A 27568-nucleotide genomic window follows, 5' to 3' on the forward strand; every position below is an offset into this window, starting at 1 on the left:
TACTGTAAAAAGTCACTACCAATTAAAGACAAAAAACTTTCTGTTCATTGGTAGATCCAGTGAACCATGGCTTGCAGTACTGTGGTGTGTCCTGGCATAGTCCCCTCATCTTGAATCTGGGCTGACCCTTTGGCTTCCTTTAACAAATAGAATTAAGTGAATAATGAAAGGACCAGTTCTGGACCTAAACCTTAAGAAGGCCTAGTAGCTTACATTTTGCCCTTTGGGGAGCCATGAGTGAACATATAAGAAGTCTGGCTTCTCTGCTGGAGAAATGATATGGAAAGGTTACAGGGAGCTGGAGAGAATTTGAGACTACAGGGAGAGAAGGGGTCCAGCCACTCAAGCTGAACCAGCCACCAGCTGATGCTACCAACAGCAAGAACAGAACAAGAATGGTTAGGCTAATTTCAAACCAAATTGCAGAACAGTGAGCAAATAAAACAGCTGTTGTTTTAAGCTATACATTTTAGGGTGGCTTATTACACAATAGATAATGAGAACACCTCTTCGCCTTTCCTTGGGTGACTACTGGTACACTTTGTTCTGCATACAGCTTAAGTCTCCATTTATTACCCTCTATTTCTCAGTTTTATAGCAATATTTTGCCAGAAGCTTTTACATTACTAGGACCCAGGCAAGCTTTAATGGAAAGAATTACTAGGTGAGGGTCCAGAGGCTGACTTTATTCCTAGTCTTAGCCGTATGCCTTTTCAAAGTGATTTACCTTTCAGTATCAATTGTGAAATGAGACTAATGCCCACTACATTTACCAGAGAGTAAAAATTAGTATAACTTATTTGAAAAGAAAACCAAAACGCATTTAACAGATCTTCCAGGGATCCCTGGGTGGCGCAGCGGTTTGGCGCCTGCCTTTGGCCCAGGGCGCGATCCTGGAGACCCGGGATCGAATCCCACATCGGGCTCCCGGTGCATGGAGCCTGCTTCTCCCTCGGCCTATGTCTCTGCCTCTCTCTCTCTCTCTCTCTCTCTCTCTCTGTGACTATCATAAATAAATAAAAATTGAAAAAAAAAATTAAAAAAAAAAAAAAAAACAACAACAGATCTTCCAGCTCAAGAGACTGGTGAGGAAACACAAAGAACAAGATCCCGGGTGTAAGTTTTTTTGTTTTTCGTTTTTTTTTAAGATTTTATTTATTTATTCATGAGAGGCAGAAAGAAGCAGGCCCCATGCAGGGAGCACAACGTGGGACTCAATCCTAGGTCTCCAGGATCACACCCTGAGCCAAAGGCGGCGCTAAACCTCTGAGCCACCCGGGCCGTCCTCAGTCCTTCCCTCTGTAAATGAGACTACTCCTTCTCACATCACAGTTTATTTGCGATGATTAAAAGAGACAATACAAGAAACAAGGGACTTGTTGCACAATAAGGGGCTAACTGCCCGCCATCAATTCCTAAAGCTCCCCGCCTCCGCCTTCCACCATCCTCATATTCCCGCCGAACCCCAGAGTGTGATTTAGTAAGTCTGAAGTGGGGCCCAGAAAGCTACATTTTCATTTTTAAAACTCTTACATTAAAAAAACAAGTCCCCAGATTATAACACACGTGCTCTCACGTTAGGATTTGGCTTGTTGCCACGCCCCTTCCTTGTGTCAGGAGCTAACTCCAGGTTTCGCGATGGTTTTTCTTTCTCCAGACTCTGCTACAGGTCGCGCGAGAGTGGTTCGTCCAATCACGAGCCTGGGTGGTTGCCCAACATGGCGGCGCGCTAGGAGCGTAACATCTGCGTTTCTAGGCCCTTCGTTCTGCTGGTGGTTTAACTCTGGAACTATAGGGGCCTACTCCAGACCAGCACCTGGAAGAAACTTTGACTTTAGATGTGAGTTATTTAATGTCTCTCGGGCGGGCTGAGAGGTCATTTAACCGATGTATGGGCCACGTTCCTTATTCTCGAGTTCTGGGCTGGTGAGGTGCTGACTTGAGGCCTAGGGAAACAGACCACATGGGTGAGTGAATGGGTTAGATGAGTGGGTCTGTGTGTGTGCGCGCACGCAGTGGAGAAGGGTAAGAGCGGTGCGGTGGATGGGAGGAGATGGCACCTAGGATGGAGACTAGGGTTGAAGTAGGAAAGACCCCAGGGGCTGAGGAGTTTTAGAGATACGAAACTGAGGCAGAAGACTGAGTGGGTAAGATGAGCGTGTGGGAGGAGGTGGAGAAATGGCAGTGGTGGAACTAGAGGGAAAAGTCGGCCTTATGAAGGAATGCGAGGAGAGAAAACGGAGATTGGGGTTGAACTGGGAGAGATCTATGCAAAAGAAGTAAGTTAGAAGCGGAAATTAGAATTCGAAGCGGAATTTAGACTCTTGTGTTAAGATAAGTGGTAGTTGATAAGGGTCAGGAGAAAACAAGGAAACAATAGCATGGATGGCAAAGATCGAAGAAAGTCGAAGTCAAGAGTGTACTGCTTTTGCTTTCTGGACTGACTCTGGGAACCCAGAAGAAAAAGCTCCAGCCCTAACTAGGGCTGATCCTTTTTGAGTGTCAAGCTGAGGACAAATTACAAAGAATGATGTGCTGTGTTTCAGTGGCTTGGGATGGTGAAGAGTTTCATCATGTTTTCAGTCAAGTACTTAACAAATACTTGCTCTCCCAGGCCCTAATTTAGGCGCTGGGATATCACAGTGAACAAGATAGAATATTTTCCCTCATGAAGCTTACTGGCAGGGCAGATTTTTAAAAGTAAGTAAATGCTGTATATGGAATGTCAGATGAGTAAGTTCTGTGTAGAGGACATAAACTCTTAGGGAGAGGAGTGTGTTCACTTTTAATTGTTCACTCACTGCATTAAGAAAAGGAATTAGCCATGCCTGGTAGCGCATGCTGCTCTAGATCTTGAGGTCATGAGTTCAAGCCCCCCATTGGGCATAGAGCTTACTTTAAAAAAACTTTTATTTTATTTTATTTTATTTTTTTAATTTTTATTTATTTATGATAGTCACAGAGGGAGAGAGAGAGAGGCAGAGACACAGGCAGAGGGAGAAGCAGGCTCCATGCACCGGGAGCCTGACGTGGGATTCGATCCCGGGTCTGCAGGATCGCGCCCTGGGCCAAAGGCAGGCGCCAAACCGCTGCGCCACCCAGGGATCCCAAAAAAACTTTTTTTTTAAAGGCAGTGAGAAGGTGAGGTTTTATCAAAGGTCTGAACAAGGTGAGGGTACTTTGTATGTATCTATATGAGGGAAAAGCAGTCCATACAAAGTATAAAATCCTCGAGGCAAGAGTGTGCCAGATTTGATTTAAAAAATCAAATTGGGGGAAACCAATGTGGCTAGATAAGAATGAGCCAGGAAGAGAAAAGTAGATTAGGCCAGAGAGATGGAGTGAGTGTTAATGCCAGGTAAGAGTTGACACTCAGTTAAATTCTAAGGAATAGGATAGATTTAGCTAAGATCCCATTACCTGCATTCAGAGGTTGGTTAGCAAAAAAAAGTGGCTTTACTGACTGTCTTTATCTGTTCTGACCGGAAAGGTTGATTAATGTAGGATATAAATTGAATCTGCCATATCTATAATTTGTTCCACATATGTTCAAAGTATCATGTGTGTACACTGATGTCATCTATGCAGTCTTTAGAATATTAATGTGCTGCAGAGCCCCTAACATACCAAGTGTCTGTAGAAATTACTGTTAGAATACTTTATTTTGTTATTGTTTTCCAGAATCACAAGAAAGGAAAACATTTTCCTTTTCAACTTCTGTCTCTTTTTAAAAGATTTTTAAAAGTAATCTCTACACCCATTGTGGGACTTGAACTTAACCCCAGGATCAAGAGTTGCATGCTCCACTGACTGGGCCAGCCAGGCACCCCTTTTTCAAATTTTTCATGGGGGCTGATTCTTGTTCTTTTATGCTGCCCTCTTTCTTGGTTGTCTGTAAGGATACGTTAATGTTAGGAAATTACAACTTGTATATAGTGAGTTTCTGAGTTAGGGGCAAAAGGTGGTAAGTTAGTATGCTGAAAAACTTCCAGGTGACTATTAATTCCCCTAAATTCTGAATTATTCATTCACTCAACAAATATTTATTGTATGCCAGTTGCTAGAGTATACAGTGAAGAATAAGATGGATATGGTTGCTGCCTGGGAGGTGGGGTGGTGGACAGGACAGACAAATGTAAACAAAAGAGCTTGGAGGGAAAGCATAGAATCCTTTGAAAGCATACAGAGTGGGCATCTGATTGGATATGTGATGTCAGAGAAAGCCTACCTGAGAAAATGATGCTTAGAGTGTGATTTGAAGGACTAACAGGCCTTCACAAGGAGAATGGATGGTGGGAGGGTGAAGGGAACCTTTTAGGCAATAAGAGTAACAGATGGTGGGACAGATTATTATGCAGCAGAGAAAATGAAAACAAAAGTATGTCTGGAGAATAGTGGCAACAAATGAGGTTGGAGGGATATGCAAGGCCTAGATTACGTATGCCTTGTTGATAATTTTGGACTTTATCAGCCTAATAGTTTTAGGAAGCCACTGAAGGAGTTTATCAAGGACCCCAGTTTTTGCATGGGGGGAGAGAGGGAAGGCTTGTCTGTTAGGTGAAAAGTGGATGGCCGAGGCAAGAATGGTTATAGAGAGATCAGTTACAGGCTATTATGGTAATCCAAGAGAAATAATGATCTGGGGTAGAGTTGTGGAGTTGTGACAGAAATGGGTAGGGTCAAGAAATAATCAGAAGGTAGAGAATATTCAGGACATGGTGTGTTTGGAATGGAGAAGATGGGGTGGAGAAGGTGCTAATGATTTCTGGCCTGAGCACCACAAGAAAGGTATGGTGTTATTTGGTGAAATAAGGATGATAAAAAAGGACCAGTTTGGAGTGGGTAGAGATGACTTAGTTTTGGACATTGTGCATGAAGTAGTTTTGAGCCATTCAAGTGGCAAGTTCAGTAAACAGTTGGATATATGATTTGGAAAGGTCCAGGATGAAGACAATTCTTCTTTGAAAATGGTTGTTAAATTTTCAATGTAGAAGATGATAATTTGCAAGTGACATATCCAGTAAGGGGTCAATATCCGAAATATATAAAGAATATAAATACTCAGCACCAAAACCCCCAAATAATCCAATTAGAAAATGGGTAGGGGACCTGAGAAGACATACAGATGGCCAACAAACACATGAAAAGGTGCTCAACGTCACTGACCATCAGAGAAATTAAAATGAAAGCCACAAGGAGATAACAAGTGTGTTGGCAGGGATGTGGAAGAAAAGAAATGCTCCTGCACTGTTGGGAATGCATTTTGGTGCAGCCACTGTGGAAAACACTACAGAGCTTCCTCAAAAAATTTAAAATAGAATTACCATTTTGGGTGCCTGGGTAGCTTAGTTGGTCAAGTCCCCAATTCTTGATCTCAGCTCAGGTCTTGATCTTAGGGTTGTGAGTTCAAGCCCCACACTGAAAAAAGAATTACCATCTGCTACAGTAATTCCATCACTAGGTATTTACCTAAAGAAAATGAAAACACTAATTCAGAAAGATATATGCATTCCTATGTTTAAGGCAGCATTGTATACAATAGCTAAGATAAGGAAGCCACCCAAATGTCTATCAATAGAAGAATTGATGAACAAGATATAGAGAAAGACAAATACCATATGATTTCACTCATGGATTTTTTTTTTTTTTTAAGATTTATTTATTTATGAGAGAGAGAGAGGCAGAGACACAGGAGGAGGGAGAAGCAGGCTCCAAGCCGGGAGCCCGATGTGGGACTTGATCCTGGGACCCCAAGATTGTGCCCTGGGCCAAAGGCAGGAGCTAAACCGCCGAGCCACCCAGGGATCCCTCACTCATGGAATTTAAGAAACAAGACAGATAAAGATAGGAGAAGGAAAGGAAAAATAAAATAAGATAAAAACAGAGAGGTAGGCAAGTAAGAGACTCAACTATAGGGAACAAACAAGGTTGCTAATGGGGAAATGGGTTGGGGGGATGGGGTAATTGGGTGATAGGCATTAAGGATGGCACTGGATATAATGAGCACTGGGTGTTATATGCAACTGATGAATCACTAAATTCTACCCCTGAAACTAATAGTACATTGTATGTTAACTATTGAATTTTTTTATAAATATCTTGTTTTAAAGATTTTATTTATTTATTCATGAGAGACATGGAGAGAGAGAGAGAGAGGCAGAGACACAGGCAGAGGGAGAAGCAGGCTCCATGTAGGGACCCTGATGTGGGATTCGATCCCGGACTCCAGGATCACGCCCTGGGCCAAAGGCAGGCACCAAACCGCTGAGCCACCCAGGGATCCCCTATATTGAATATTTTTAAAAAGGGGTGTCTGTGTGTGTGTGTGTGTGTGTGTGTGTAATGGAATATTACTCAGCTATCAAAAAGTATGAAATCTTGCCATTTGCAACAACATGGTGGACCTAGAGGGTATAATGCAAAGTGAAATAAGTAAGCAAAGAAAGACGTATACCATATGATTTTACTCATGTGGAATTTAAAAAACAAAACAAACAGAAAGGGAGACAAGCAAAAAAAAAAAAAAAAAACCCAGACTCTTAAATGTGGACAACAAACTGGCGGTTGCTAGAGGGGCAGTGGGTGGGTGGGGATGGGTGAAATAAAGGGGATTAAGAATACACTTACCTTGATGAGCACTGAGGAATATATAGAATTGTTGAACTGTTATATCATACACCTGAAATTAATATAACACTGTATATTAATTATACTTGAATTAAAAAATTTAAAACCTTTTTCTTTTTTAAAAAGATTTATTTATTTATTTATTCAGAGAGAGAGAGAGAGGCAGAGACACAGGCAGAGGGAGAAGCAGGCTCCATGCAGGAAGACTCGATCCCGGGTCTCCAGGATCACACCCTGGGTTGCAGACGGCGCTAAACCGCTGCGCCACTGGGGCTGCCCAAAACCTTTTTCATTGTAGAAAGCTGTCAGAAAAACTTTCTGACATAGAGTGTTAGCAGATCTATTACTATGTCAATAAAGCCTACAAAGGAAGGGTGCTCATTGCTAGGAGACTTTATAATAGGGGATGTGACTTAATTAAGGGGATTAGGGAAGGAAAAACTTTCCTAAAGAAGAGATGCTTGAACTGTAAGGATGAGTAGGAATTCATGAGATGAAGAGGAGGAAAGAAATCATAGACAAAGGGAATAAACTAAAGACTGGTTTGTCAGTGTGGAGAGACAGAAGAGCAACAGGAGGTGTGACTCAAAGTGATGGTGAAAAAATAGGTAAGGACACATCATGCCTGGGCCTTTGTATGATCAAGTGATGATTTTTTTTTTAAGATTTTATTTATTTATTCATGAGAGACAGAGAGAGAAGCAGAGACATAGAGGGAGAAGCAGGCCCCTTGCAGGAAGCCCGATGTGAGACTCGATCCCGGATCCCAGGATCATGCCCTGAGCAAAAGGCAGATGCTTACCCACGAGCCACCCAGGCATCCCTGATTTTTGTTTTTAATCTTAACTATGGTTTTGAGCAAGTGGGCATAGACATAATGAGATTTGTATTTAGGAGATAATCATTGCAAGGTGGGAAAAGGAAATTGAGAGAGTAAGAGTGAATTCAGGGTGACCAATAAAAAGGCTATTGTAGCAATCCAGGCTATTCTAGCAATCCAGATATTGGTGGAGATAGGGAAAAATAAGTGGATTTGAGAGGTATTTAGCAGGTAAAATCCACATGATTGTTGATTTGTTGGGATATGAAAGGTATAGAACTATCAGGTGGTGCCTAGGATTCTGGCTTACATAACACTGTTTAGATAAATGTGCCTTATTTAAAAAAAAACAGCAGAAAATAGAGAATGATATAAGAAAGAAAATACAAACCACCACTCAGCGATATGCATTAAGATGTTTTTTTATTTTATTTATTTATTTATTTATTTTTTAAAAAATTTTTTAAATATTTTTTTTAATTTTATTTATTTATGATAGTCACATAGAAAGAGAGAGAGAGAGAGGCAGAGACACAGGCAGAGGGAGAAGCAGGCTCCATGCACTGGGAGCCCGACGTGGGATTCGATCCCGGGTCTCCAGGATCGCGTCCTGGGCCAAAGGCAGGCGCCAAACCGCTGCGCCACCCAGGGATCCCCAAGATGTTTTTTTAAATTACAAACTGCATAACTTACTAAACCACTACAATCAATGGCTTTTCTTCCAGTTTTATGTCTTGCCATAAACGTGTTTACTTTTTTTCCTTTTTGTAATCTGGAAGACCAGATTGTTTTCATTTGGTTTTAGCTACCTAGGGATGACAAGACTGAAATTTATAAAATAAAAGATATAGATAGATAGATTTTGTTTATTTATTCATGAGAGAGACAGAGAGAGAGGCAGAGACACAGGCAGAGGGAGAAGCAGGCTCCATGCAGGAAGCGTGATGTGGGACTCGATCCCGGGACCCTGGGATCACACCCTGGGCTGAAGGCAGGCGCTCAACCACTGAGTCACCCAGACATCCCTAGAAGGTATATTTTGAAACATTAGTGACTTTATGGTGTGCTACCAAATACTCAGTCTGTATAAGACCCCTGTAGAAACTAACCTCTATTAGTTCTTGGCTGTAGATTTTACTGCCTTTTGACCCTTTGATGCTTTCAAAAAGAATAGTTTCTGGGGCACGTGGGTGACTCAGTGGTTGCGTGCTGCCTTTGGCTCAGGTTGTGATCCCAGGGTCCTGGGATCGAGTGCCACATCAGGCTCCCTGCAGGGATCTTGCTTCTCCCACTGCCTCTCTCTGTGTGTCTCATGAATAAATAATAATAATAAAAAAAGAACAGTATCCCATTTTCATGGTTTTTTAAAAAAAGTCATGTATGTTTTTCAAACTGTGATAAAATATACATAACATAAAATTTACCATTTTAAGCATTTTTAAGTGTGCTGTTCAGTGGCATTAAGTACATTCACGCTGTTGTGTAACATCCCTACTGTCCATTTCCAGAAGTTTTTCACTATCCTAAACAGAAACCCATTAAATAATAACTCAACATTCCTATCTCCTCTGAAAACCCTGGTAATCTCTATTCTGCTCTCTGTATGAATTCACCTATTCTTGGTACCTCATAGGAGTGGGATAATACGATATTTGTCCTTTTGAATGTGGTTTATTTCCCTTAGCATAATATTTTTAAGATTTATCCATAATTGCAGGGTATATCAGAATTTTATTCTTTCTTATGGTTGAAGGACATTGCTTTTTTTTTTTTTTTTTTTCTGAAGGACATTCCATTGTGTGTACCACATTTTGCTTATCCATTTATGGGCACTTGCAGTTGTTTTCTAGTTTTTGGTTGTTGTGAATAATGCTGTAAACATTGATGTGCAAATACCTGTTTGAATCCCTGCTTTCAGTTCTCTTGGGCATATACCTAGGAATGGAATTGCTAGATCATATGGTAATTCTATGTTTAACTTTTTTTTTTTAATTTTTATTTATTTATGATAGTCACACAGAGAGAGAGAGAGGCAGAGAGAGAGAGAGAGAGAGAGAGAGGCAGAGAGGCAGAGACATAGGCAGAGGGAGAAGCAGGCTCCATGCACCGGGAGCCCGATGTAGGATTCGATCCCCGGTCTCCAGGATCGCGCCCTGGGCCAAAGGCAGGCGCTAAACCGCTGCGCCACCCAGGGTTCCCCTATGTTTAACTTTTAAAGAACTGCCAAACTTTCCGTAGCCATTGTATACATTCCTACCTGCAATGCATGATGGCTCCGATTTCCTAATATCCTCACCAATACTTATCTTTTGATTATAGCCATCCTACTGGGTATGAAGTGATACCGTGGTTTTGATTTCCATTTCCCTAATGACTTAGGGTGATGTTAAACATCTTGTGCTTATTTGTTGTGTACATTTAAAAAATATAACTTCTACTTTCTCAGTTGAGTGGCAAAAAATGTTGGCTCTAACTATTGACTTGGCAACCACAGCTTTTTCCCATTAATGTATTTTTTGACTAAATATGCTTTTTTCCTTTTTTTCTTTTTAAAGATGGCTCTGAGTAAATCAATGCATGCAAGAAATAGATACAAGGACAAACCTCCTGACTTTGCATATCTGGCATCCAAATATCCAGATTTTAAGCAGCATGTTCAGATAAATCTGAGTGGAAGAGTGAGGTAGGTAATAGATAAAGAATTCTTAATACTGTATTATTCTAGTGTAATCTGAATGGACACAGGGTAGTGGAAAGCATACTGGACTGATAGTATACCTGAATGCTAATCGTAGATGTTTCCTGAAATTTCTCATCAGATCTTGGACAAATCACTTAAACCATCTGGGTTTCATCTTTTTTCTTTTTTTTTTTTTTTTTTCAGGTGGGGGAAGGGGAGAGAGAATCTTAAGCAGGTTCCTTGCCTAGTGCGGAGCCCTACACAGGGCTTCATCTCACAACTCTGAGATTATGACCTGAGCCAAAATCAAGACTCGGATGCTTAACTGACAGAGCCACCCAGGCACTCCTGTTTCATCTTTTTAAGCTATAAATTAAGAGGATTGAACCAAATGCTTTTAAGTTTCTTTCTGGCTTTAAGAAAACTTGATGTCCAAATTTTTGCTTAACCAATAAAAATCCCAGAGTAAGTGCAGAAACATTGGGATTGGGCTCTAAAACATGGTGCTGATGAGGATCTAGAGTCCTTTTTATCTATCATCTATCTATCTATCTTTAAGTTTAAATTAGAGTCCTTATTTTAAGCATATTTTTACTTTGATGTAGGTAGGAAAATAATAACCAGACACCAAAACTGAGTTCAAAGATACTATTACTTAGGATGTCAATAAATTTAAACTTAAGTTTAATTAAGGGGCGACTGTGTGGCTCAGTTGGATAAGTGATTCTTGATTTTGGCTCAAGTCACGATCTTGGTGTTGTAATATTGAGCCCCGTATAGGGCTCCATGCTCAGCAAGGAGTCAGCTTGTCCCTCTTCATGTGCTCTTCTCCCTGCTCATGCGCTTGCTCTCACTCTCTCATAAACTTTTTTTTTAAAAAAAGTTAAATTTAGTTAAAAAGTTGATTTTTAAAAATTAAAATAATGTGAGTGCTTTGGGAAATGGCAAATATGACAGTGGTATGAGAATAACTGATTTATGTGTTACACCTTTAAGAAGGACATCTTTAACTACATTCTTAAACTCTGTGGGGAGTTATAGGCTGGACATTCCAAGCCTTCCTGAGGAAAGATGTGGTGATTCAACTATGAGGAGGAGGAGGAGCAGGATTGTGGAGAAAAGGGCAGGTAAGGAATAATAGTATCATAGGGCTTGAAGCATTTTATTTTTTTAAATATTTTATTTACTTATTCATGAGAGACACAAAGAGAGAGAGAGAGAGAGAGAGAGAGAGAGGCAGAGATACAGGCAGAGGGAGAAGCAGGCTCCATGCAGGGAGCCCGATGTGGGACTCGATCCTGGGTCTTCAGGATCATGCCCTGGGCCAAAGGCAGGCGCTAAACTGCTGAGCCACCTAGGCATCCCAAGGGCTTGAAGCATTTTGATGACCTCTTCCTACTAGCAGTCTCCTTATAGCTTTAGAAATAGAGGTCCTAAGGCAGGATTTAACTTCAGGGGCAAGATGGCCTAGAAATCATATAAAAGTTTTAAAATAAGTATATTTATACTCATTTTTCTGGGAGATAATCCTTAGTTTTCATCAGATTCTGAGTCTGTCTCCCTTCCTCTCCCAGTACACAAAGGTTAAGATGTAATGCCCTAGAACTATGGTTTCCAAGCTTTTTTGTCTGGTCAGTTAAAAGTTGAGGAAAGTTCCATATGTGAATGCTTGTACAACTGACTGTGTTACTGTATTAAAGACATTAGAAAACATAATTGAAAGTAGAAATTAAACATATATTTAAATAAGAGATCTAATATTTTCTTTGCATACTCTAAGGAATTATTTTCAGCACCTTACTTTGGAGAAAACCTTAGAAGGATTGAGTTAGTATTTCTCTTTGTTTAGGTCATCCCTACCATTGTTCTTAAATCTTTGTTCTATAGTTACATGTGTACAGTTTTTTTTTAAAGATTTTATTTATTTATTCATGAGAGATACAGAGAGGGAGAGACATAGGCAGAGGGAGAAACAGGCTCCATGCAGGGAGCCCGATGTGGGACTCGATCCCGGGTCTCTAGGATCACTCCCTGGGCTGAAGGCAGCGCTAAGACGCTGAGCCACCCGGACTGCCCCATTCCTCCTCCTACTTGCTCGCTCGCTCTCTGTCTCAAATAAATGAAATCTTATAAATAAATAAAATACCCATCCATGGCAAAAATGGGAGTTGAATGACATACAGAAAATGGTGGTAAAACTGCAGCCTGCAAAGTTCTAAATAGCATACTTAAATAATGTGTGTTTGAGGATATTTATCCTCCAGCTGTTTATAACAAGAAAAATTGGAAATAATCTAAATATCTAGTATGTAGGTACTTACAGTGCAGTTCCATGGAATATCTTCGGACCTCTAGAATGAGTGTACTTGTAGATTATAAAACATAATTTTGTTTCAAGCTAAAACCGAAGTGTCTGCTGATTGCTCTGCATAGAAAGGAACCAGAAGGTTATGAGTTGTGACGGTCAAACACATTGATGTTGCTTTTGTAATAAGTAAAAGTAAGATTTTTTTTTTTTATGATTTTATTTATTGGGTGCCTGGGTGGCTTATTTGGCTAAGCATCTGCCTTCGGCTCAGGTCATGATCCCAGGATCCTGGGTTCCAGTCCTACATCGGGCTCCCTGCTCAGTGGGGAGTCTGTTTGCTCTGCCTTTCCCCCGCTCATGATCTCTTTCTCTCTCTCAAATAAATAAATAAAATCTCTTTAAAACAGAAAAAAAGGGACACCTGGGTGGCTCAGCCATTAAGTGTCTGCCTTCAGCTCAGGGCATGATCTCAGGTCTGGGGATCGAGTTCTGCATCAGGCTCCCTGTGAGGAGCCTGCTTCTCCCTCTGGGTTTCTGTCTCCCTCTCTGTGTCTCTCATAAATAAGTAAAATCTTTTAAAAAATGAAAGAAAGAAAGAAATATTGTTTGAGAGCACAAGCACATGTGCATGACTGAAGGGGAGGGACATGCTGAGCAGGGAGCCTGGCATGGGGCTCCATCCCAGGGTGGGATCCTGACCTGAGCCAAAGACAGACATCTAACCAACCGAGCCACCCAGGTGCCTCAAAGATTTTATTTATGAGAGAGAACGCGGGAGAGCAAGAGCAGGAGGAGGTGCAGAGGGACAAGCAGACTCCCCATTGAGCATGGAGCCTGATGCTGGGGTCCGTCCAAGACCCTGGGATCATGACCTGAGCGGAAGTCAGATGCTTAACCAACTGAGCCACCCAGGCGCTCCTAGGCAAAAGTAATTTTAAATTTTTTGCAGGAGGGATCCCTGGGTGGCGCAGCGGTTTAGAGCCTGCCTTTGGCCCAGGGCGCAATCCTGGAGACCCGGGATCAAATCCCACGTCGGGCTACCGGTGCATGGAGCCTGCTTCTCCCTCTGCCTGTGTCTCTGCCTCTCTCTCTCTCTCTCTCTCACTGTGTGCCTATCATAAATAAATAAAATAAAATAAAATAAATTTAAAAAAAATAAATTTTTGCAGGATAAAACAAACTTGTTTATGAAGAGATAGGAAGAGGATGAGGCAAGCTTGAGGAGAGCCTCTTCTTTTTTCTTTTTTTTAAAATAATTTTTTTAAATATTTTATTTATTTGAGAGAGAGTGAGTGAGAGCGAGCACAAGTGGGGAAAGAGGGAGAGGCAGATTCTCTGCTAAGCAGGGAGCCCGATGTGGGGCTTGATCCAGGTCCCTGGGATCATGACCTTAGCTGAAGGCAGACACTTAACTGACTGAGCCCCCCAGGCCATAGAGCCTCCTCTTATTTCTTTAAGGATGGAAGCAATAGGGCAGCAGCCATGGTGGCGCACCAGTTTGGCGCCACCTGCAGCCTGAGGTGTGATCCTGGAGACCCGGGATCAAGTCCCACTTCGGCTCCCTGCATGGAGCCTGCTTCTCCCTCTCCCTGTGTCTCTGCCTCTGTATGTGTCTATGAATAAACAAATAAAATCTTTAAAAAAAAGAAAAAGGATGGAAGCAATATAAGATTATTATTATTATTTTTTTGCAATATAAGATTATTAATAGTTAGCAGGGAAGCATATTTAGAAGGAATCTAGCTGCTCCTAGGTATTATGTCCCTTCCAGTTTATTTAGTTAAGAGTTGTTGATGATTGCATTGATAGAATGTTTATTTTTATAATGGCTTTTTTTAAAAAGACTTTATTTATTTATGAGAGACACAGAGAGAGAGAGGCACAGACAGAGGGAGAAGCAGGCTCCATGCAGGGAGCCTGATATGGGCTGAAGGCAGTGCTAAACCACTGAGCCAACTGGGCTGCCCTATAATGGCTTTTTATTTAATTCCATGAGATGTATGAAAAAGAATGCCAAAATATAAACCAGCTAATGATGGAAAAGGAATATCAGATAAAATGGTAGACCTGAGATGGATCAAAGTGTCATTTATTTGCTCAATTCTTAAGCAAGGAATGGTGTGGACAGAGGAGACTCATTTCTGAGTCAGTCATCCTAGGACCAGTCAGTCTTGAGGGTGCCACATAGTGGCTCTAGAGGTTTTAGATTATTTTCTTAACTTTACTGAGACTGAATTTTCTCATCTGAAAAAGAGGGATAAAAGGACATACTTTGGATATTTGTCATAAAGGTTAGGGATAATGCATGTAAAGTGACATAGACACTTAGCAAATAAATAGGTACTCTGACTATTGTGTCTGGTGTATTAGATAAAGTGACTAGGATTGCCTGTGTGATCTCCCTCCCTGTTTTTTTTCTCTGCAGCCATCACTGCTTTGTTGTAATCATACCATGGCAACTAGGTTTTAATTTGTACTTTTTTCACAGTAACCAGCCCCATGGAGATACTTGCAATTTATTTGAGCCCTGTCAGTTGAGTTTGGATAGAGTATGACACTTAATGGATTTATTTTTAAACCAAAGACCCAGCATTGAAGAGTTTTGTCATACATTAAGATTGTACATTTTTAACTCATCAGTGAAGATCTAATTAATAAAAACCAGTGTCAGAAAATTAGGTTGGGCCACTTTAGCCTTTATTTTTGTTACATGAGGTTCAGTCTCTGTGTTAGAATGGTTGTTATTTTAACCCTAGGTTACAGAATGTATCCTTCCAAACTCCATCTATAATATGATGATAAGTATTCATCAGGAGCAGAGCAGGAGTCATTCTGGGGAAATTGGACATGATCCTGTTGACAATAGGCTATTTTGTGAAGCTTGTTGTGTTAAACAACAAAGATTTGATGGAATAAATTGCTAATTTCCACGTGAGAGCTAATTTTAGTTCCCGTGATCTCAGAAATGAGAATGAAAAAAGATCTTGCCTGTGTTCAGGATTTTTTAATGTCCCAGAGTGCTACTGTGACCTAGATATTTAACTAGTAGAGCTGGATGACTAGACTTTGTCCTACAAAAGGATTTCCAACCCTCAGATTAGTGTCTGTGTTTTCTTCGAAGTAAGATAATGAATACCTGCTTTGTTAACAAAGTCTAAGAATCAGCTCTTCATAGATTATTTTCAGTTTTTTTAATTAGATTAGCCTCTGCTTGATGTCTCCTACATTTTGGTGATTAGAATGTAGTTCCTTATTGGGGTGCCTGGGTGGTTCAGTAGGGTAAGCATCTGACTCTTGATCTCAGCTCAGGGCATGATTTCAGGGTCATGAATTCAAGCCCCTTATTGGGCTCCACACTGGACATGGAACCTACTTAGTTTAAAAAAAAGGATATAGTTTCTTATTAATAAATTGTATGCTGTAGTCCGTCAATGTTAATGTATACGTATTTTTTAATAACAAGAATTGTTTATATAAACAACTCTGTTTGAAGGTCCTAAGAAAACATTAATTAAAGTGCTGTTTCTCTTGCTCCAGATGTTTCACAAAGCTATGTAATTAATTCTTAAGCTGCAGTACTGTCTTTTGGTGATTGTCGTCACTGTAGGAAATATCTGGGTTTGGTTTCCAACAGAATCATCCTTCTTTCATGGAAAAGTATCCTGAAACCATGGGCCTGTTATCCTTTTTTGGAAAGGGGGTTCCTGTTTTTTGAAATTATACAGACATCATTAAACCCTTAATGGGAAAATTATAGAAATATATCCTTCCTAACTACATTTATGATAGTAATGTTGCATACGTAAAAGAAAAAAAGGCACCGTTCTTCCACCTTCAGAAGATCAAATTGCTTTGTATTCCTAAGTCTTTTTCCTTATGCATATATAGTATATTTTGTGATTGTAATTTTGATATGGATAAATAATAGGACTTTTTTAATCCCCTTGACATTTTAAGCATTTTCCATATAGTTATAAACCTCTGTTATGAAGGTTGATATTATATAGCAGGTATTCAGATAAAAATATGAGGAGAATGGAGGTGTCTGCCCTGCTCACCCACTCGCCCATTTGCATATCCAGAAGTGGCTCTTACCCTTCAATACTTTTTTAATGCATTTACACACATGGGATTGTTTTTGTCTGGTTTTGGATTTTTGGTGGTTTGTGTGTGTGTGTGTGTGTGTAAGAATGTGATCAAAATGTACACATATGCTTTTATTCAAAGACTTTTTTACTTTTTAAGATTTTACATATTTGGGGCACCTGGGTGGCTCAACGGTTGAGCATCTGCCTTCGGATTAGGTTGTGATCTCAGAGTTCTGGATCGAGTTCTGCATCGGGCTCCCTGTGGGGAGCCTGCTTCTCTTTGCCTGTGTATCTTCCTCTCTCTTGTCTCATGAATAGATAAATAAAAGTCTTAAAAAAAAAAAAAAGATTTTACTTATTTATTTGACAGAGAGAGAAAGAGAGAGAGAGAACCAGAGAGCACAAGTGGGGAGAACAACAGGGGGGGCAATGGAGAGGGAGAAACAGTCCCGATGCAGGACTCAATCCTAGGACCCTGAGATCATGACTTGAGCCCAAGAGACACTTAACTGATTGAGCCACCCAGGTGCCCCCAGGATCTTTGTTTCTGTATGATACTGTGATCTAATTGCTTATTTGACCCTTGGGATATTTAAGTTAAAAAAAAAATTAAGGGGGAATGCCAGGGTGGTTCAGTCATTTAAGTGTCTGACTCTTGATTTTTGCTCAGGTTGTAAGATTGAGCCCTGTGTCAGGGTCTGCACTAGACATGAAACCTGCTTAAGATTCTCTCTCTGTGGGCAGCCCCAGTGGCACAGCGGTTTAGCACCGCCTGCAGCCCGGGGTGTGATCCTGGAGACCCGGGATCGAGTCCCATATCGGGTTCCCTGCATGGAGCCTGCTTCTCCCTCTGCCTGTGTCTCTGCCTCTCTCTCTGTGTGTGTCTCTATGAATAAATAAATAAAATCTTAAAAAAAAAAAAAAGAAAAGATTCTCTCTCTCTCCCCCTCCCTCTGGCCACCTCTCTCCTCTTTCTGTCCCTCTCTAAACAAAAATCAGTTGTGGAGAAGTATGAGTTGGTGGAAAACACAACGAAAGACCATGGGTCTGCTTTGGGTTTTGTTCAATTATTATTCATAATTTGCACTATTACTATTATTACTATGTTCTAATCAGATCTGGCATGTGGATCCCATACTCTCCCCTCATCTTAGGAACCTTAGTTAAGTTTCCCTTCTAATTATTTAATCTCTATCAACTGGCTTTTTCTCTTTGACTTTTAGAAATTTGAGATATAATTCACATATTATAAAATCATTTTATTTTAAAGATTTACCTATTTATTTGAGAGAGAGAAAGTGCGCACACATAGTGGGGAGGGGAAGAGGAAGAGAGAAACCTCTCTGTACTTGGCGCAGAGCCTGACATGGGGCTTGGTTTCACAACCACGACACAAGCTGAAACCAAGAGTCGGATGCTCGACCAACTGTGCCACCCAGGTGCTCCTAAAATCATTATTTTAAAATGTACATTTCAGTTCTTAATATGTCACAGGATTGTGCAAACATCACCACTAATTCCACAACATTTTTTGTCACCTCCAAAAGAAAACTATTCAGCAGTCACTTCCAACTCCTTCCCTTCTCTTTGTAGCCTTTGGCAACCACTAATCTGCTTACTTTCTCTACATATTTGCATGTTTTGGACATTTCGTATAAGTGGAATCATAATATGTGATCTTTGTGACTTTCCATTGACTGTTGTTTTTTGTTTTTTTTTTGTTTTTTTAAGATTTTATTATTCATGAGAGACACAGAGGGACTCCAGGGTCTCCAGGATCAGGCCCTGGGCTGAAGGTGGCGCTAAACAGCTGTACCACCTGGGCTGCCCTCCATTGACTTTTAAATTCTTCAGTTAAAAAATTACTAATAAAATCTCTCCATCAACCCTACCATTTCCACTGCCCCATCTCACTTCTTCCCTTGCACCACTCAGCTTCTTGAAGAATGTTTTTGCCATCTTCATTTTTCCCACACCATACTTAATCTTCAGCTCATTGCAGGGTGGTTTCTAATTGAAAAGGTCTCCAGTGGTCTTGTGTCACTAAATGCAGTTTTGGTTTTTATTTTACTTTTGAGAAGCAGGTTACTTTACAATGACACTGTTCTTCATGGATACCCTCTTCCCTTGGCTTCCTTGGCACTACACTTTTCTTCTACCCTTTGTGTCTCCTTGCATTGCTTCCTTGTAGTGATTGTATATACTACCATTAAAGGAGTCTTCAAGGCTTAGTGCAGAGCTCTCTTTTCTTCTAATATTGTATTTTCCCCCTAAACTTTCTCATCACTCCAGGGCCTCATTTGTCCGTTTGCAAATAACTCATACCTTTGTTTCCCTAGATGAATTTTCTGGCCTCTATACCTAGAGATTGCTGCTTCCTTAGTATCTCTGCTTGAATGTCTCCAATTCAGCTCAGATTTGTGATATTTACCCTAGAAAATGATTCTCTTGTCAGAGTACCCAATTTTAGTGAATGTCATTAGTGGTCTATCCTGTTGAATAAGCCAGATCTCTAGGGAACTTCTATGAATACATGCTTTCTCACTTCACATACAAGTCCATTACCACATCTTGTAAATTTTCCTTCCTGAATATCTCTTAATTCTTTTTACTTTCTGCTATCTTTGCCACTGCCACCTTTATCCAGCTTCTTAACTCATGTTAATGCAATGTTCCTTTCCTCCAATTCTTTGTTAATTTTTATTCTTTTCTCAGTTACTAGCACGGTTACCTTTTCTGACTTTTCTAAGGTAGTTCCCACTAATTATGTAGGTTTCACAGCACCTTGTACCTATCTTACAGCATTCATCACAGTGACAATTTTACACGTATTTGAGTGATTCTACCAGACTGTCATTGTCAGGAAGGGAGAGAGCATGTCTGTATTTGCATATGCAATATCTCTAGCATTTTACACAATGTCTAGCACATAGTTGATACGTGATAAATGTTGAATGAATAAAGGAATAAATGCCCATTGTCACAACTCCATATAACTCAGTTGAACAAAGTAGTGCTCAAAGAGAGTGAAACATTTTTTTAAAGATTTTGTTTTTTAAGTAATCTCTATACCTAGTGTGGGGCTCACACTTAGAACCCTGAGATCAAGAGTCACATACCCTACCAGCTAAGCCAGCCAGGCAACTCAGGAGTGAAACATTTTTATACTTCATCTTTAACAGTATAGGGGAGCCAAGTACCCCACCTTCTTAAAATAATTCCACTTTACAGTACAGCCTGTCAGCCTGAGTTGTTTATTGCCCACATAGGTTTTTTTTTATACACTTTTTTTTTAAGATTTATTTATTCATGATAGTCACAGAGAGAGAGAGAGGCAGAGACACAGGCAGAGGGAGAAGCAGGCTCCATGCAGGGAGCCCAACGTGGGATTCGATCCTGGGTCTCCAGGATCGCGCCCTAGGCCAAAGGCAGGCGCTAAACTGCTGCGCCACCCAGGGATCCCTGTCTTTAACTTTTTAAAAAAGGTTTATTTATTTGAAAGGGAGAGAGGGAGAGAAAGAGCATGGTCAGTGGGGCAGGGGAGAAGTGGTGGGAGAGGGACTCCCCACTGAGTCTGGAGCCAGAGGCAGGGCTTATCCCCCGACTTGGAGATGGAGTCAGAAATGGGACTGGATTGCATGACCCTGAGATCATGACCTAAGCTAAAACCAAGAGTTTGGATACATGACTGACTGAGCCATCCAGGTGCTCCAATTATTTTTTCCTCTATTTTTTTTTTTGAGGTTTTTATTTATTTATGAGAAAGAGAGAGAGGCAGAGACATAGGCAGAGGAAGAAGCAGGCTCCCCATGGGAAGCCTGATGCGGGACTCCATCCCAGGACCCCAGGATCACGACCTGAGCCAAAGGCAGCTGCTCAACCGCTGAGCCACCCAGGCATCCCTATTTTTTCTCTTTTTTTTTTTTAAATTTTTTATTTATTTATGATAGTCACACAGAGAGAGAGAGAGAGAGAGAGAGGCAGAGACATAGGCAGAGGGAGAAGCAGGCTCCATGCACCGGGAGCCCGATGTGGGATTCGATCCCGGGTCTCCAGGATCGCGCCCTGGGCCAAAGGCAGGCGCCAAACCGCTGCGCCACCCAGGGATCCCTTTTTCTCTATTTTTAACATCATGTTCATTTCATTTATTTTGATAGGGTTCATATATTATAAAATTCACCTTTTTAAATTGTGTAATTAGTTTTTATTATGTGGACAGTATTTTGCCATTATCACCACTATCTCATTCTTGAATTCCATTTCATTTTGCATGTGTTCTTGTTTTCTTTATCCTGTTTTGTCCTTCTTGATGTATCACTGAAGCATATGATGTCAGTTTGTCCCATGATTAGTGGTGTTAACTTTGATTACTTGTTTAAGGTGGTATTTGTCGAATTTCTTCATTATAGAGTTACTATTTTCTTCTTTGTAATTGATAATTTGTGGGGAAGTACTTTGAGACCATGTAAGTATTCTGTTTCTCATTGAACATTCATCTGCTGTTTTTAGCATCCACTGATGATTCTTAATTCAAATGGTTATTAGTATTGCCAAATGTAATTTTCTAGCTCCTTGGGACATCTGAGTGGCTCAGTGGTTGAGGGTCTGCCTTTGGCTCAGGGGGTGATCCTGGGGTCCTGGGATCCAGCCCTATGTTGGGCTCCCTGCGGGGAGCCTGCTTCTCCCTCTGCCTCTCTCTCTCTCTCTCTGGATCTCATGAATAAACAAATAATAAAATCTTTAAAAAATAATTTTCTAGCTCCTTCATTTCTTCTACATTTGATAGTTATTCTACTGTAAATAAGAGTTGTCCTTTCTTCCTCATTTGTTTATGTAAGTATGGACTCATGTATTTTTTTTATTTTATTCTATGGGCTATAATCCCTTGTTAGCATTCTTCATTCAAATTGTGCTACATTTGGTCAGTGGGAGCCAGTTAACTGGCTCATGTCCCTTTGATTTTCCTCATCTTTGAGCATATCCTGTTTTCTTTTCTTTTTTTTTTTTTTTAATTTTTATTTATTTATGATAGTCACAGAGAGAGAGAGAGAGAGGCAGAGACATAGGCAGAGGGAGAAGCAGGCTCCATGCACCGGGAGCCCGACGTGGGATTCAATCCCGGGTCTCCAGGATCGCACCCTGGGCCAAAGGCAGGCGCCAAACCACTGCGCCACCCAGGAATCCACATATCCTGTTTTCTGATACAATGTAGTGTTCCAGGCTCATTTTATACTTTCTCCTACTTCAAACCTGGAATAGCAATTCAGCTAAAGAACTCTGATTCCTTTTAGTGGGAGTGGTATTTGGAAACCCAAGATCTGGAACTCTGGGTATGCTTAGGACTTCTAGGGTCTTTTTTTTTTTTTAAGATTTTATTTATTCATGAGAGACACACACAGAGAGAGGGGCAGAGACACAGGCAGAGGGAGACTCAGGCTCCACGCAGGGAGCCTGACGTGGGACTCAATCCTGGGACTCCAGAATCACGCCCTGGACTGAAGTGGTACTAAACCGCTGAGCCACCCAGACTGGCTGCCTTCTCTTTTCTCTTCTCTTCTCTTCCTTCTCCTTCCCCTTCCCCTTCCCCCTCCCCTCCCCTCTCCTCTTCTTTTTCTTTTTTCTTTCGTTTTTTTCTTTTCTTTTCTCTTTTCTCTTATTTCTTCTTTCTTTCTTTCTTTCTTTCTTTCTTTCTTTCTTTTTTTCTTTCTTTCTTTCTTTTTTTCTTTCTTTCAGGGCTTCTAGGTTCTGATTATATCTCTTGAGATTCCACTATAGCCATCTTCTTTCTGTTTTGCTATAGATATTATTAAACTTTCTTTTCTTTTTTTTTTAAGATTTTATTTATTCATGAGAGACAGAGAGAGGCAGAGACACAGGTAGAGGGAGAAGCAGGTTCCATGGAGGGAGCCTCATGTGGGACTCGATCCCGGGTCTCCAGGATCACGCCCTGGGCCGAAGGCAGCGCTAAACTGCTGAGCCACCTGGGCTGCCCTAAACTTTCATTTCTAAAAATTGAAATATAATTACAATTACATATATAACCTGATGAGTCAATATTTGTATATATTAAAAATGATCACAAAGTCTAATATCTCTCATCATATAGTTACAAAATTTTTTTCTTGTGATAAGAATTTTTAAGTTTCTCTTAGCAACTTTGAAATTTGCAGTGTAGTATTACTTGCTATAGCCACCATGCTGTACGTTACTTCTCCATAACTTAATTATTGTATAACTGGAAATGTATACCTTTTGACCCCCTTCACCACTTCACACACCTCCTGCCTCTGGCAACCATGCTGTCTATGAGTTTTTTGGTTTGTTTGTTTTTGTTTTTTAAGTAAACTCTACCCCCAATGTGGGACTTGGACTCAGAACCCCAGGATCAAGAGTTGCATTCTCTACTGGTTGAACCAGCCAGGTGCCCCATGAGATGTTTTTTGTTTTTTTTAGATTCTGCATTCATTCATTCATTCATTCATTTAAAATATTTTATTTATTTATTCATGAGAGACACAGAGAGAGAGAGAGAGAGAGAGAGAGGCAGAGACACAGGGAGAAGCAGGCTCCATGCAAGAAGCCTGATGTGGGACTCGATCCCCAGTCTCCAGGATCACAACCTGGCTGCAGGTGGCGCCAAACCGCTGTGCCACTGGGGCTGCCCCCCCCCCCCTTTTTTTTTAAGACTACTTTTTTTTTTTTTTAATTTTTATTTATTTATGATAGTCACAGAGAGAGAGAGAGAGAGGCAGAGACATAGGCAGAGGGAGAAGCAGGCTCCATGCACCGGGAGCCCGACGTGGGATTCGATCCCGGGTCTCCAGGATCGCACCCTGGGCCAAAGGCAGGTGCCAAACCGCTGCGCCACCCAGAGATCCCCAGATTCTGCATTTAAATGAGATCATACAGCATTTGCCCTTCTCAGATCTATTGTACTTAGCATAATGCCTTCAGGGTCCACCAGTGGTGGTGCAAATGATAAGATTCCATTCATATTTATGGCTGAATAGTATTCCTCTGTGTTTGTGTGTGTGTGGTTTCACTTTTTCTTTTTAACTATTTTTTTTTAAGATTTTATTTATTCATGAGAGAGACAACAGAGGGACAGAGGCATAGGTAGAGGGAGAAGCAGACCTCCTGCAGGGAGCCATTTACAGGACTCGATCCCAGGATCCCAGGTTCATGCCCTGAACCAAAGACAGATGCTCAACCCCTGAGCCACCTAGGCATCCCAACCCTGAAGCATTCTTACATAGCATAAGAAACCTTATTCATAGTGTAGTTTATGTATAGATAACAAACATCTAAATTCTGAAATCTAATCCTGTTCATCATCACTCTTCACAAATTCTTTTACTATTCAAGTTGTGTTTTTCTAAACAGCTTCTTTTTTTTTTTTTCTAAACAGTTTTTTTAAAAGAGTACATCATGTCTCTCAGGGTTGTCAGGTCAAGCCCTTGTTGACTCGAAGCTGGGAGTGAAGCTTGTTTAATATTCTCTTTCTCCTCTGCCCCATCCTCTTTAAAAAAAAAAAAAAAAAGATCATGTCATCTATACCCATTGATTGTATATTCCTTAATACGTGTTCAATAGTGTTATATGCTTAATATCCTAAAGCAGAAGGATAAAGAATTTGTTAGGTATTAGACTGGAGGATAATGGTAATCTTTACTGTTTAGTTATTCTATGTCTTCAGTAATTGTATTAATTGTTCCATGTCTCTCTAATTTGCTCTACAAATATTTAAGTGAATATCATTGTACTAATTCATAGTATGCATCATAAATCCTTAAATTTTTATCTGGAAGAACCCTTGGATTTTTATGTACAATCCCTTAGTTTTATAGATGGAGAAACTGAGACCTAAGAATTGAAGTGACCTTCAGTTCGTGGCTAGTTGCTTGCAGATTCAAGATTTCTGAACTCCCATACTCTAGAATATTTTTGCTGTGGGTGACTGTGGAGTTTTGGTCCATGGTATCTACCTGAAGTTTCCATGGTATCGAGGTGGATAAATTACTCTCTTCTGTCTGTCTGAGCATTGAGTTTTTCAAAATGATGGGTCAGTTGATGGCTAAAATGGGAACATACAACTTTAGGCCAGAATTTCAAAGTTTCAAAGCTCCTTTTTTTAATTTGGCCCCAACTACTGGCTTTTTGCTCTTACATTGCCCCATTTATAAATAAGATCTTTGGTTTTGTTTTAAGGTTTTCACTTATCACCATTTTAACATTAAAGCAATTATATTGGCACAAGTTTCTTAAAAAGTTAAACATAGATATCATATATGGATCATAAACAAAGACTTGATGTGAATATTTAAAGCACTTTGTTCATGGGAGCCAAAAAGTAGAAACAACCCAAATGTCTCTTAAGTGGTAAATGGACAGGACAAACCATTAATGCAGTTATTCCTACAATGGAGTATTACTTGGCCACATAAAGGAATGGAGTACTGATACATGCCACACTGTTGGTGAATCTCCTAAATGTTGTGGTAAGTGCAAGAATCTAGACATGAAGACCACATATTTTATGATTTCATTTAGATGAAATGTCCACAAGAAGTAAATCTGTGGAGACAGAAAGTACATGAGTGGTTGCCTAGAACTGAGAGTAGAAATAAGGAATGGCTTGCAAACGGGCATGAGATGTCTTTTTTGGGGTGATGGAAGTGTTCTAAAATTGGATCATGGTGATAGTTGCTCAACTCTTAATATAATAAGAACTGTTGAATTGTATACTTTTTTAAAAATTATTTTATTTATTTATTAGAGACAGAGAGGGAAGCAGAGACATAGGCAGAGGGAGAAGCAAACTTCATGCAGGGAGCCCCATGCGGGACTGGATCCTGTATCCCAGGATCATGCCCTGAGCTGAAGGCAGATACTCAACTGCTAAGCCACCCAGGGGTTCCTGAATTGTATACTTAACGAGTGTTATGTAAATTATACCTCAGTAAAGCTGCTAAAAATAGTTTTTTAAACTAAAAATAGTTTAAAATTATTATATTTATTATATTTAAGTATCTTATCCTGTTTTCATTATTAAGCATTTTATACTGCTTTCTTTCCATCTTTAAATATGATTTTCAAAAAGTGCTAATGTCTAGGCGCCTGGGTGGCTCAGTCAGTTAAGCATCTACTTTCAGTTCAGGTCATGATCCTGGAGTTCTGGGATGGAGCCCCACATTGGGCTCCTTGCTCAGTCAGGAGTTTGTTTTTCCCCTTTCCCTCTGCCCCTTCCCCTACCTGTGCTCTCTCTTTCTCTCTCCCTCTCTCTGTCAAATAAAATCTTAATATATATGTGTGTGTTGTGTGTGTATATGTATGTGTGTATACACAATTTTTTTTAAAGTGTTAATGTCCAATGATGTTAATGATAAGAGTTGGGGATCCCTGGGTGGTGCAGCGGTTTAGCGCCTGCCTTCGGCCCAGGGTGTGATCCTGGAGACCCGGGATCGAATCCCACGTCGGGCTCCCGGTGCATGGAGCCTGCTTCTCCCTCTGCCTATGTCTCTGCCTCTCTCTCTCTGTGTGTGACTATCATAAATAAATTAAAAAAAAAGAAATTAAAAAAAAATGATAAGAGTAAAAACAGCCAGCATTTGTATGATACTTACTGGGCATTATGCTAATTTTTCTCAGATTATCTCACAGCAACAATATAATATAGGTATTATTATCCCCATTTTACAGCTGGGGAAACAGTCTCATGGAGGTTAAATAACTTGTCCAAAGTCATAACTAAGGAGACCATCAAACAGGAATTGGAACAGAGGCACTCATGTCCTCCATGTTCCTTGTGTGAAAATGCAGTGTTTTTGGTGGCAGTTTATACTGCTTTTCATATTCTATGACTCTGTTGAACACCCACGTGTTTGTCACTGCACTGAATGCTCTACATAGCTATTTATCTGTGGTCTCCAAGAAAATTCAAATGGGGATTCGGTGTTGTCTGGCCCCCATAGAGCTTGTGTAGCATATTGAATCTTACTAATATTTTATTTCTTTTTCTCCGCCCCTCAGTCTGAATTTTAAAGACCCGGAAGCAGTCAGAGCTCTGACTTGTACTCTTCTAAAGGAAGATTTTGGACTTTCTATTGATATTCCATTGGAAAGACTGATTCCTACAGTTCCCTTGAGACTCAACTACATTCATTGGGTAGAAGATCTCATTGGTCATCAGGGCTCTGACAAAAGTACTCTCCGAAGAGGAATTGACATAGGTATATATGATTTTCAATTTTTCTTTTTCTTTTTTTTTTCAATTCTTCTTTAGCTAAACATAAATTTCATAAATTTTACAAGGTCAATTTCTTTGTAAGCTTCTCTTCTGGATATTTGTGTGTAAAAGACGCTGGCTACAGACACTACTGTTCTTGTTTGCTATACTTGGGCTTTTCTGCCATTTATTTCTCCCAAGAAGGGATTTTCAGCACCAAACGGAGCAGGGGTATAACAGTGCAGAATTCAAGTGAGACTTTTGTTTTCTTAGCTTTTCAGATTACCGTATTGATGTCTGCATCTTTTGGACGTTATTTTTACTCTGGATTATTTGGTGTTAGTACAGCAGTCCCCATATTGGGATATTTTATGATGGCCGTTTAATAAAAGATCATGTGAGCTGATACTTTCAGGAATCTCTTGGATGATTATTAATAAAGGGCATTTAATCCAGAATTAAAGAGAGGAAAAAAGTCATTAAGATATTCTTTTGGTTGTAAACTGTTGCAGTAGAAAACACTGTTTAGTTTATTCATTTGGGAAATTAGAGGAAATACATAAGGAAATGAAGCCAGGGTATGTTTAGCATAGCCACTGTTTTAAGGTGATAGGGTTAAGAACATTTTTAATCCTTTGGCCGGTACTAATCCTTTGTGGGGAAAAAGAAAGCTATATGGCTCTATTTCTAATCATGGTAGAGAAAGATACTTTCTAGATAATTGTAAATGTTTAATTTTGACATTTGCATGCATTTTTAGCAAACATTTTTAGTCATCCTCATACATGACCTTTTCAGGTCGTTTATTGGCTCCCCCTTT

At 40.2% G+C, this 27568-nt stretch overlaps 1 protein-coding gene across 2 annotated transcripts in view; it reads left to right on the forward strand.

The window, feature by feature from the left end:
• The first annotated feature begins 1680 nt into the window (after positions 1 to 1680).
• The window catches only part of METTL16 (methyltransferase 16, RNA N6-adenosine), a 69742-nt gene continuing 43854 nt past the window's right edge, over positions 1681 to 27568 (forward strand). Inside the window, exons 1-3 of one of the 2 annotated variants that reach the window (XM_072779043.1) lie at positions 1681 to 1840; positions 10003 to 10130; positions 26553 to 26752. In XM_072779043.1, the coding sequence (XP_072635144.1) occupies positions 10003 to 10130; positions 26553 to 26752 (328 nt within the window). In that variant the 5' untranslated portion in view covers positions 1681 to 1840. Of the gene's footprint in view, positions 1841 to 2372; positions 2701 to 10002; positions 10131 to 26552; positions 26753 to 27568 lie in introns of those variants that run through there. The other variant, XM_072779044.1, reaches the window with a different exon arrangement.

The sequence above is a fragment of the Canis lupus genome, chromosome 16 (assembly GCF_048164855.1).
Source record: "Canis lupus baileyi chromosome 16, mCanLup2.hap1, whole genome shotgun sequence".
Classification (NCBI taxonomy): Eukaryota; Metazoa; Chordata; class Mammalia; order Carnivora; family Canidae; genus Canis; species Canis lupus.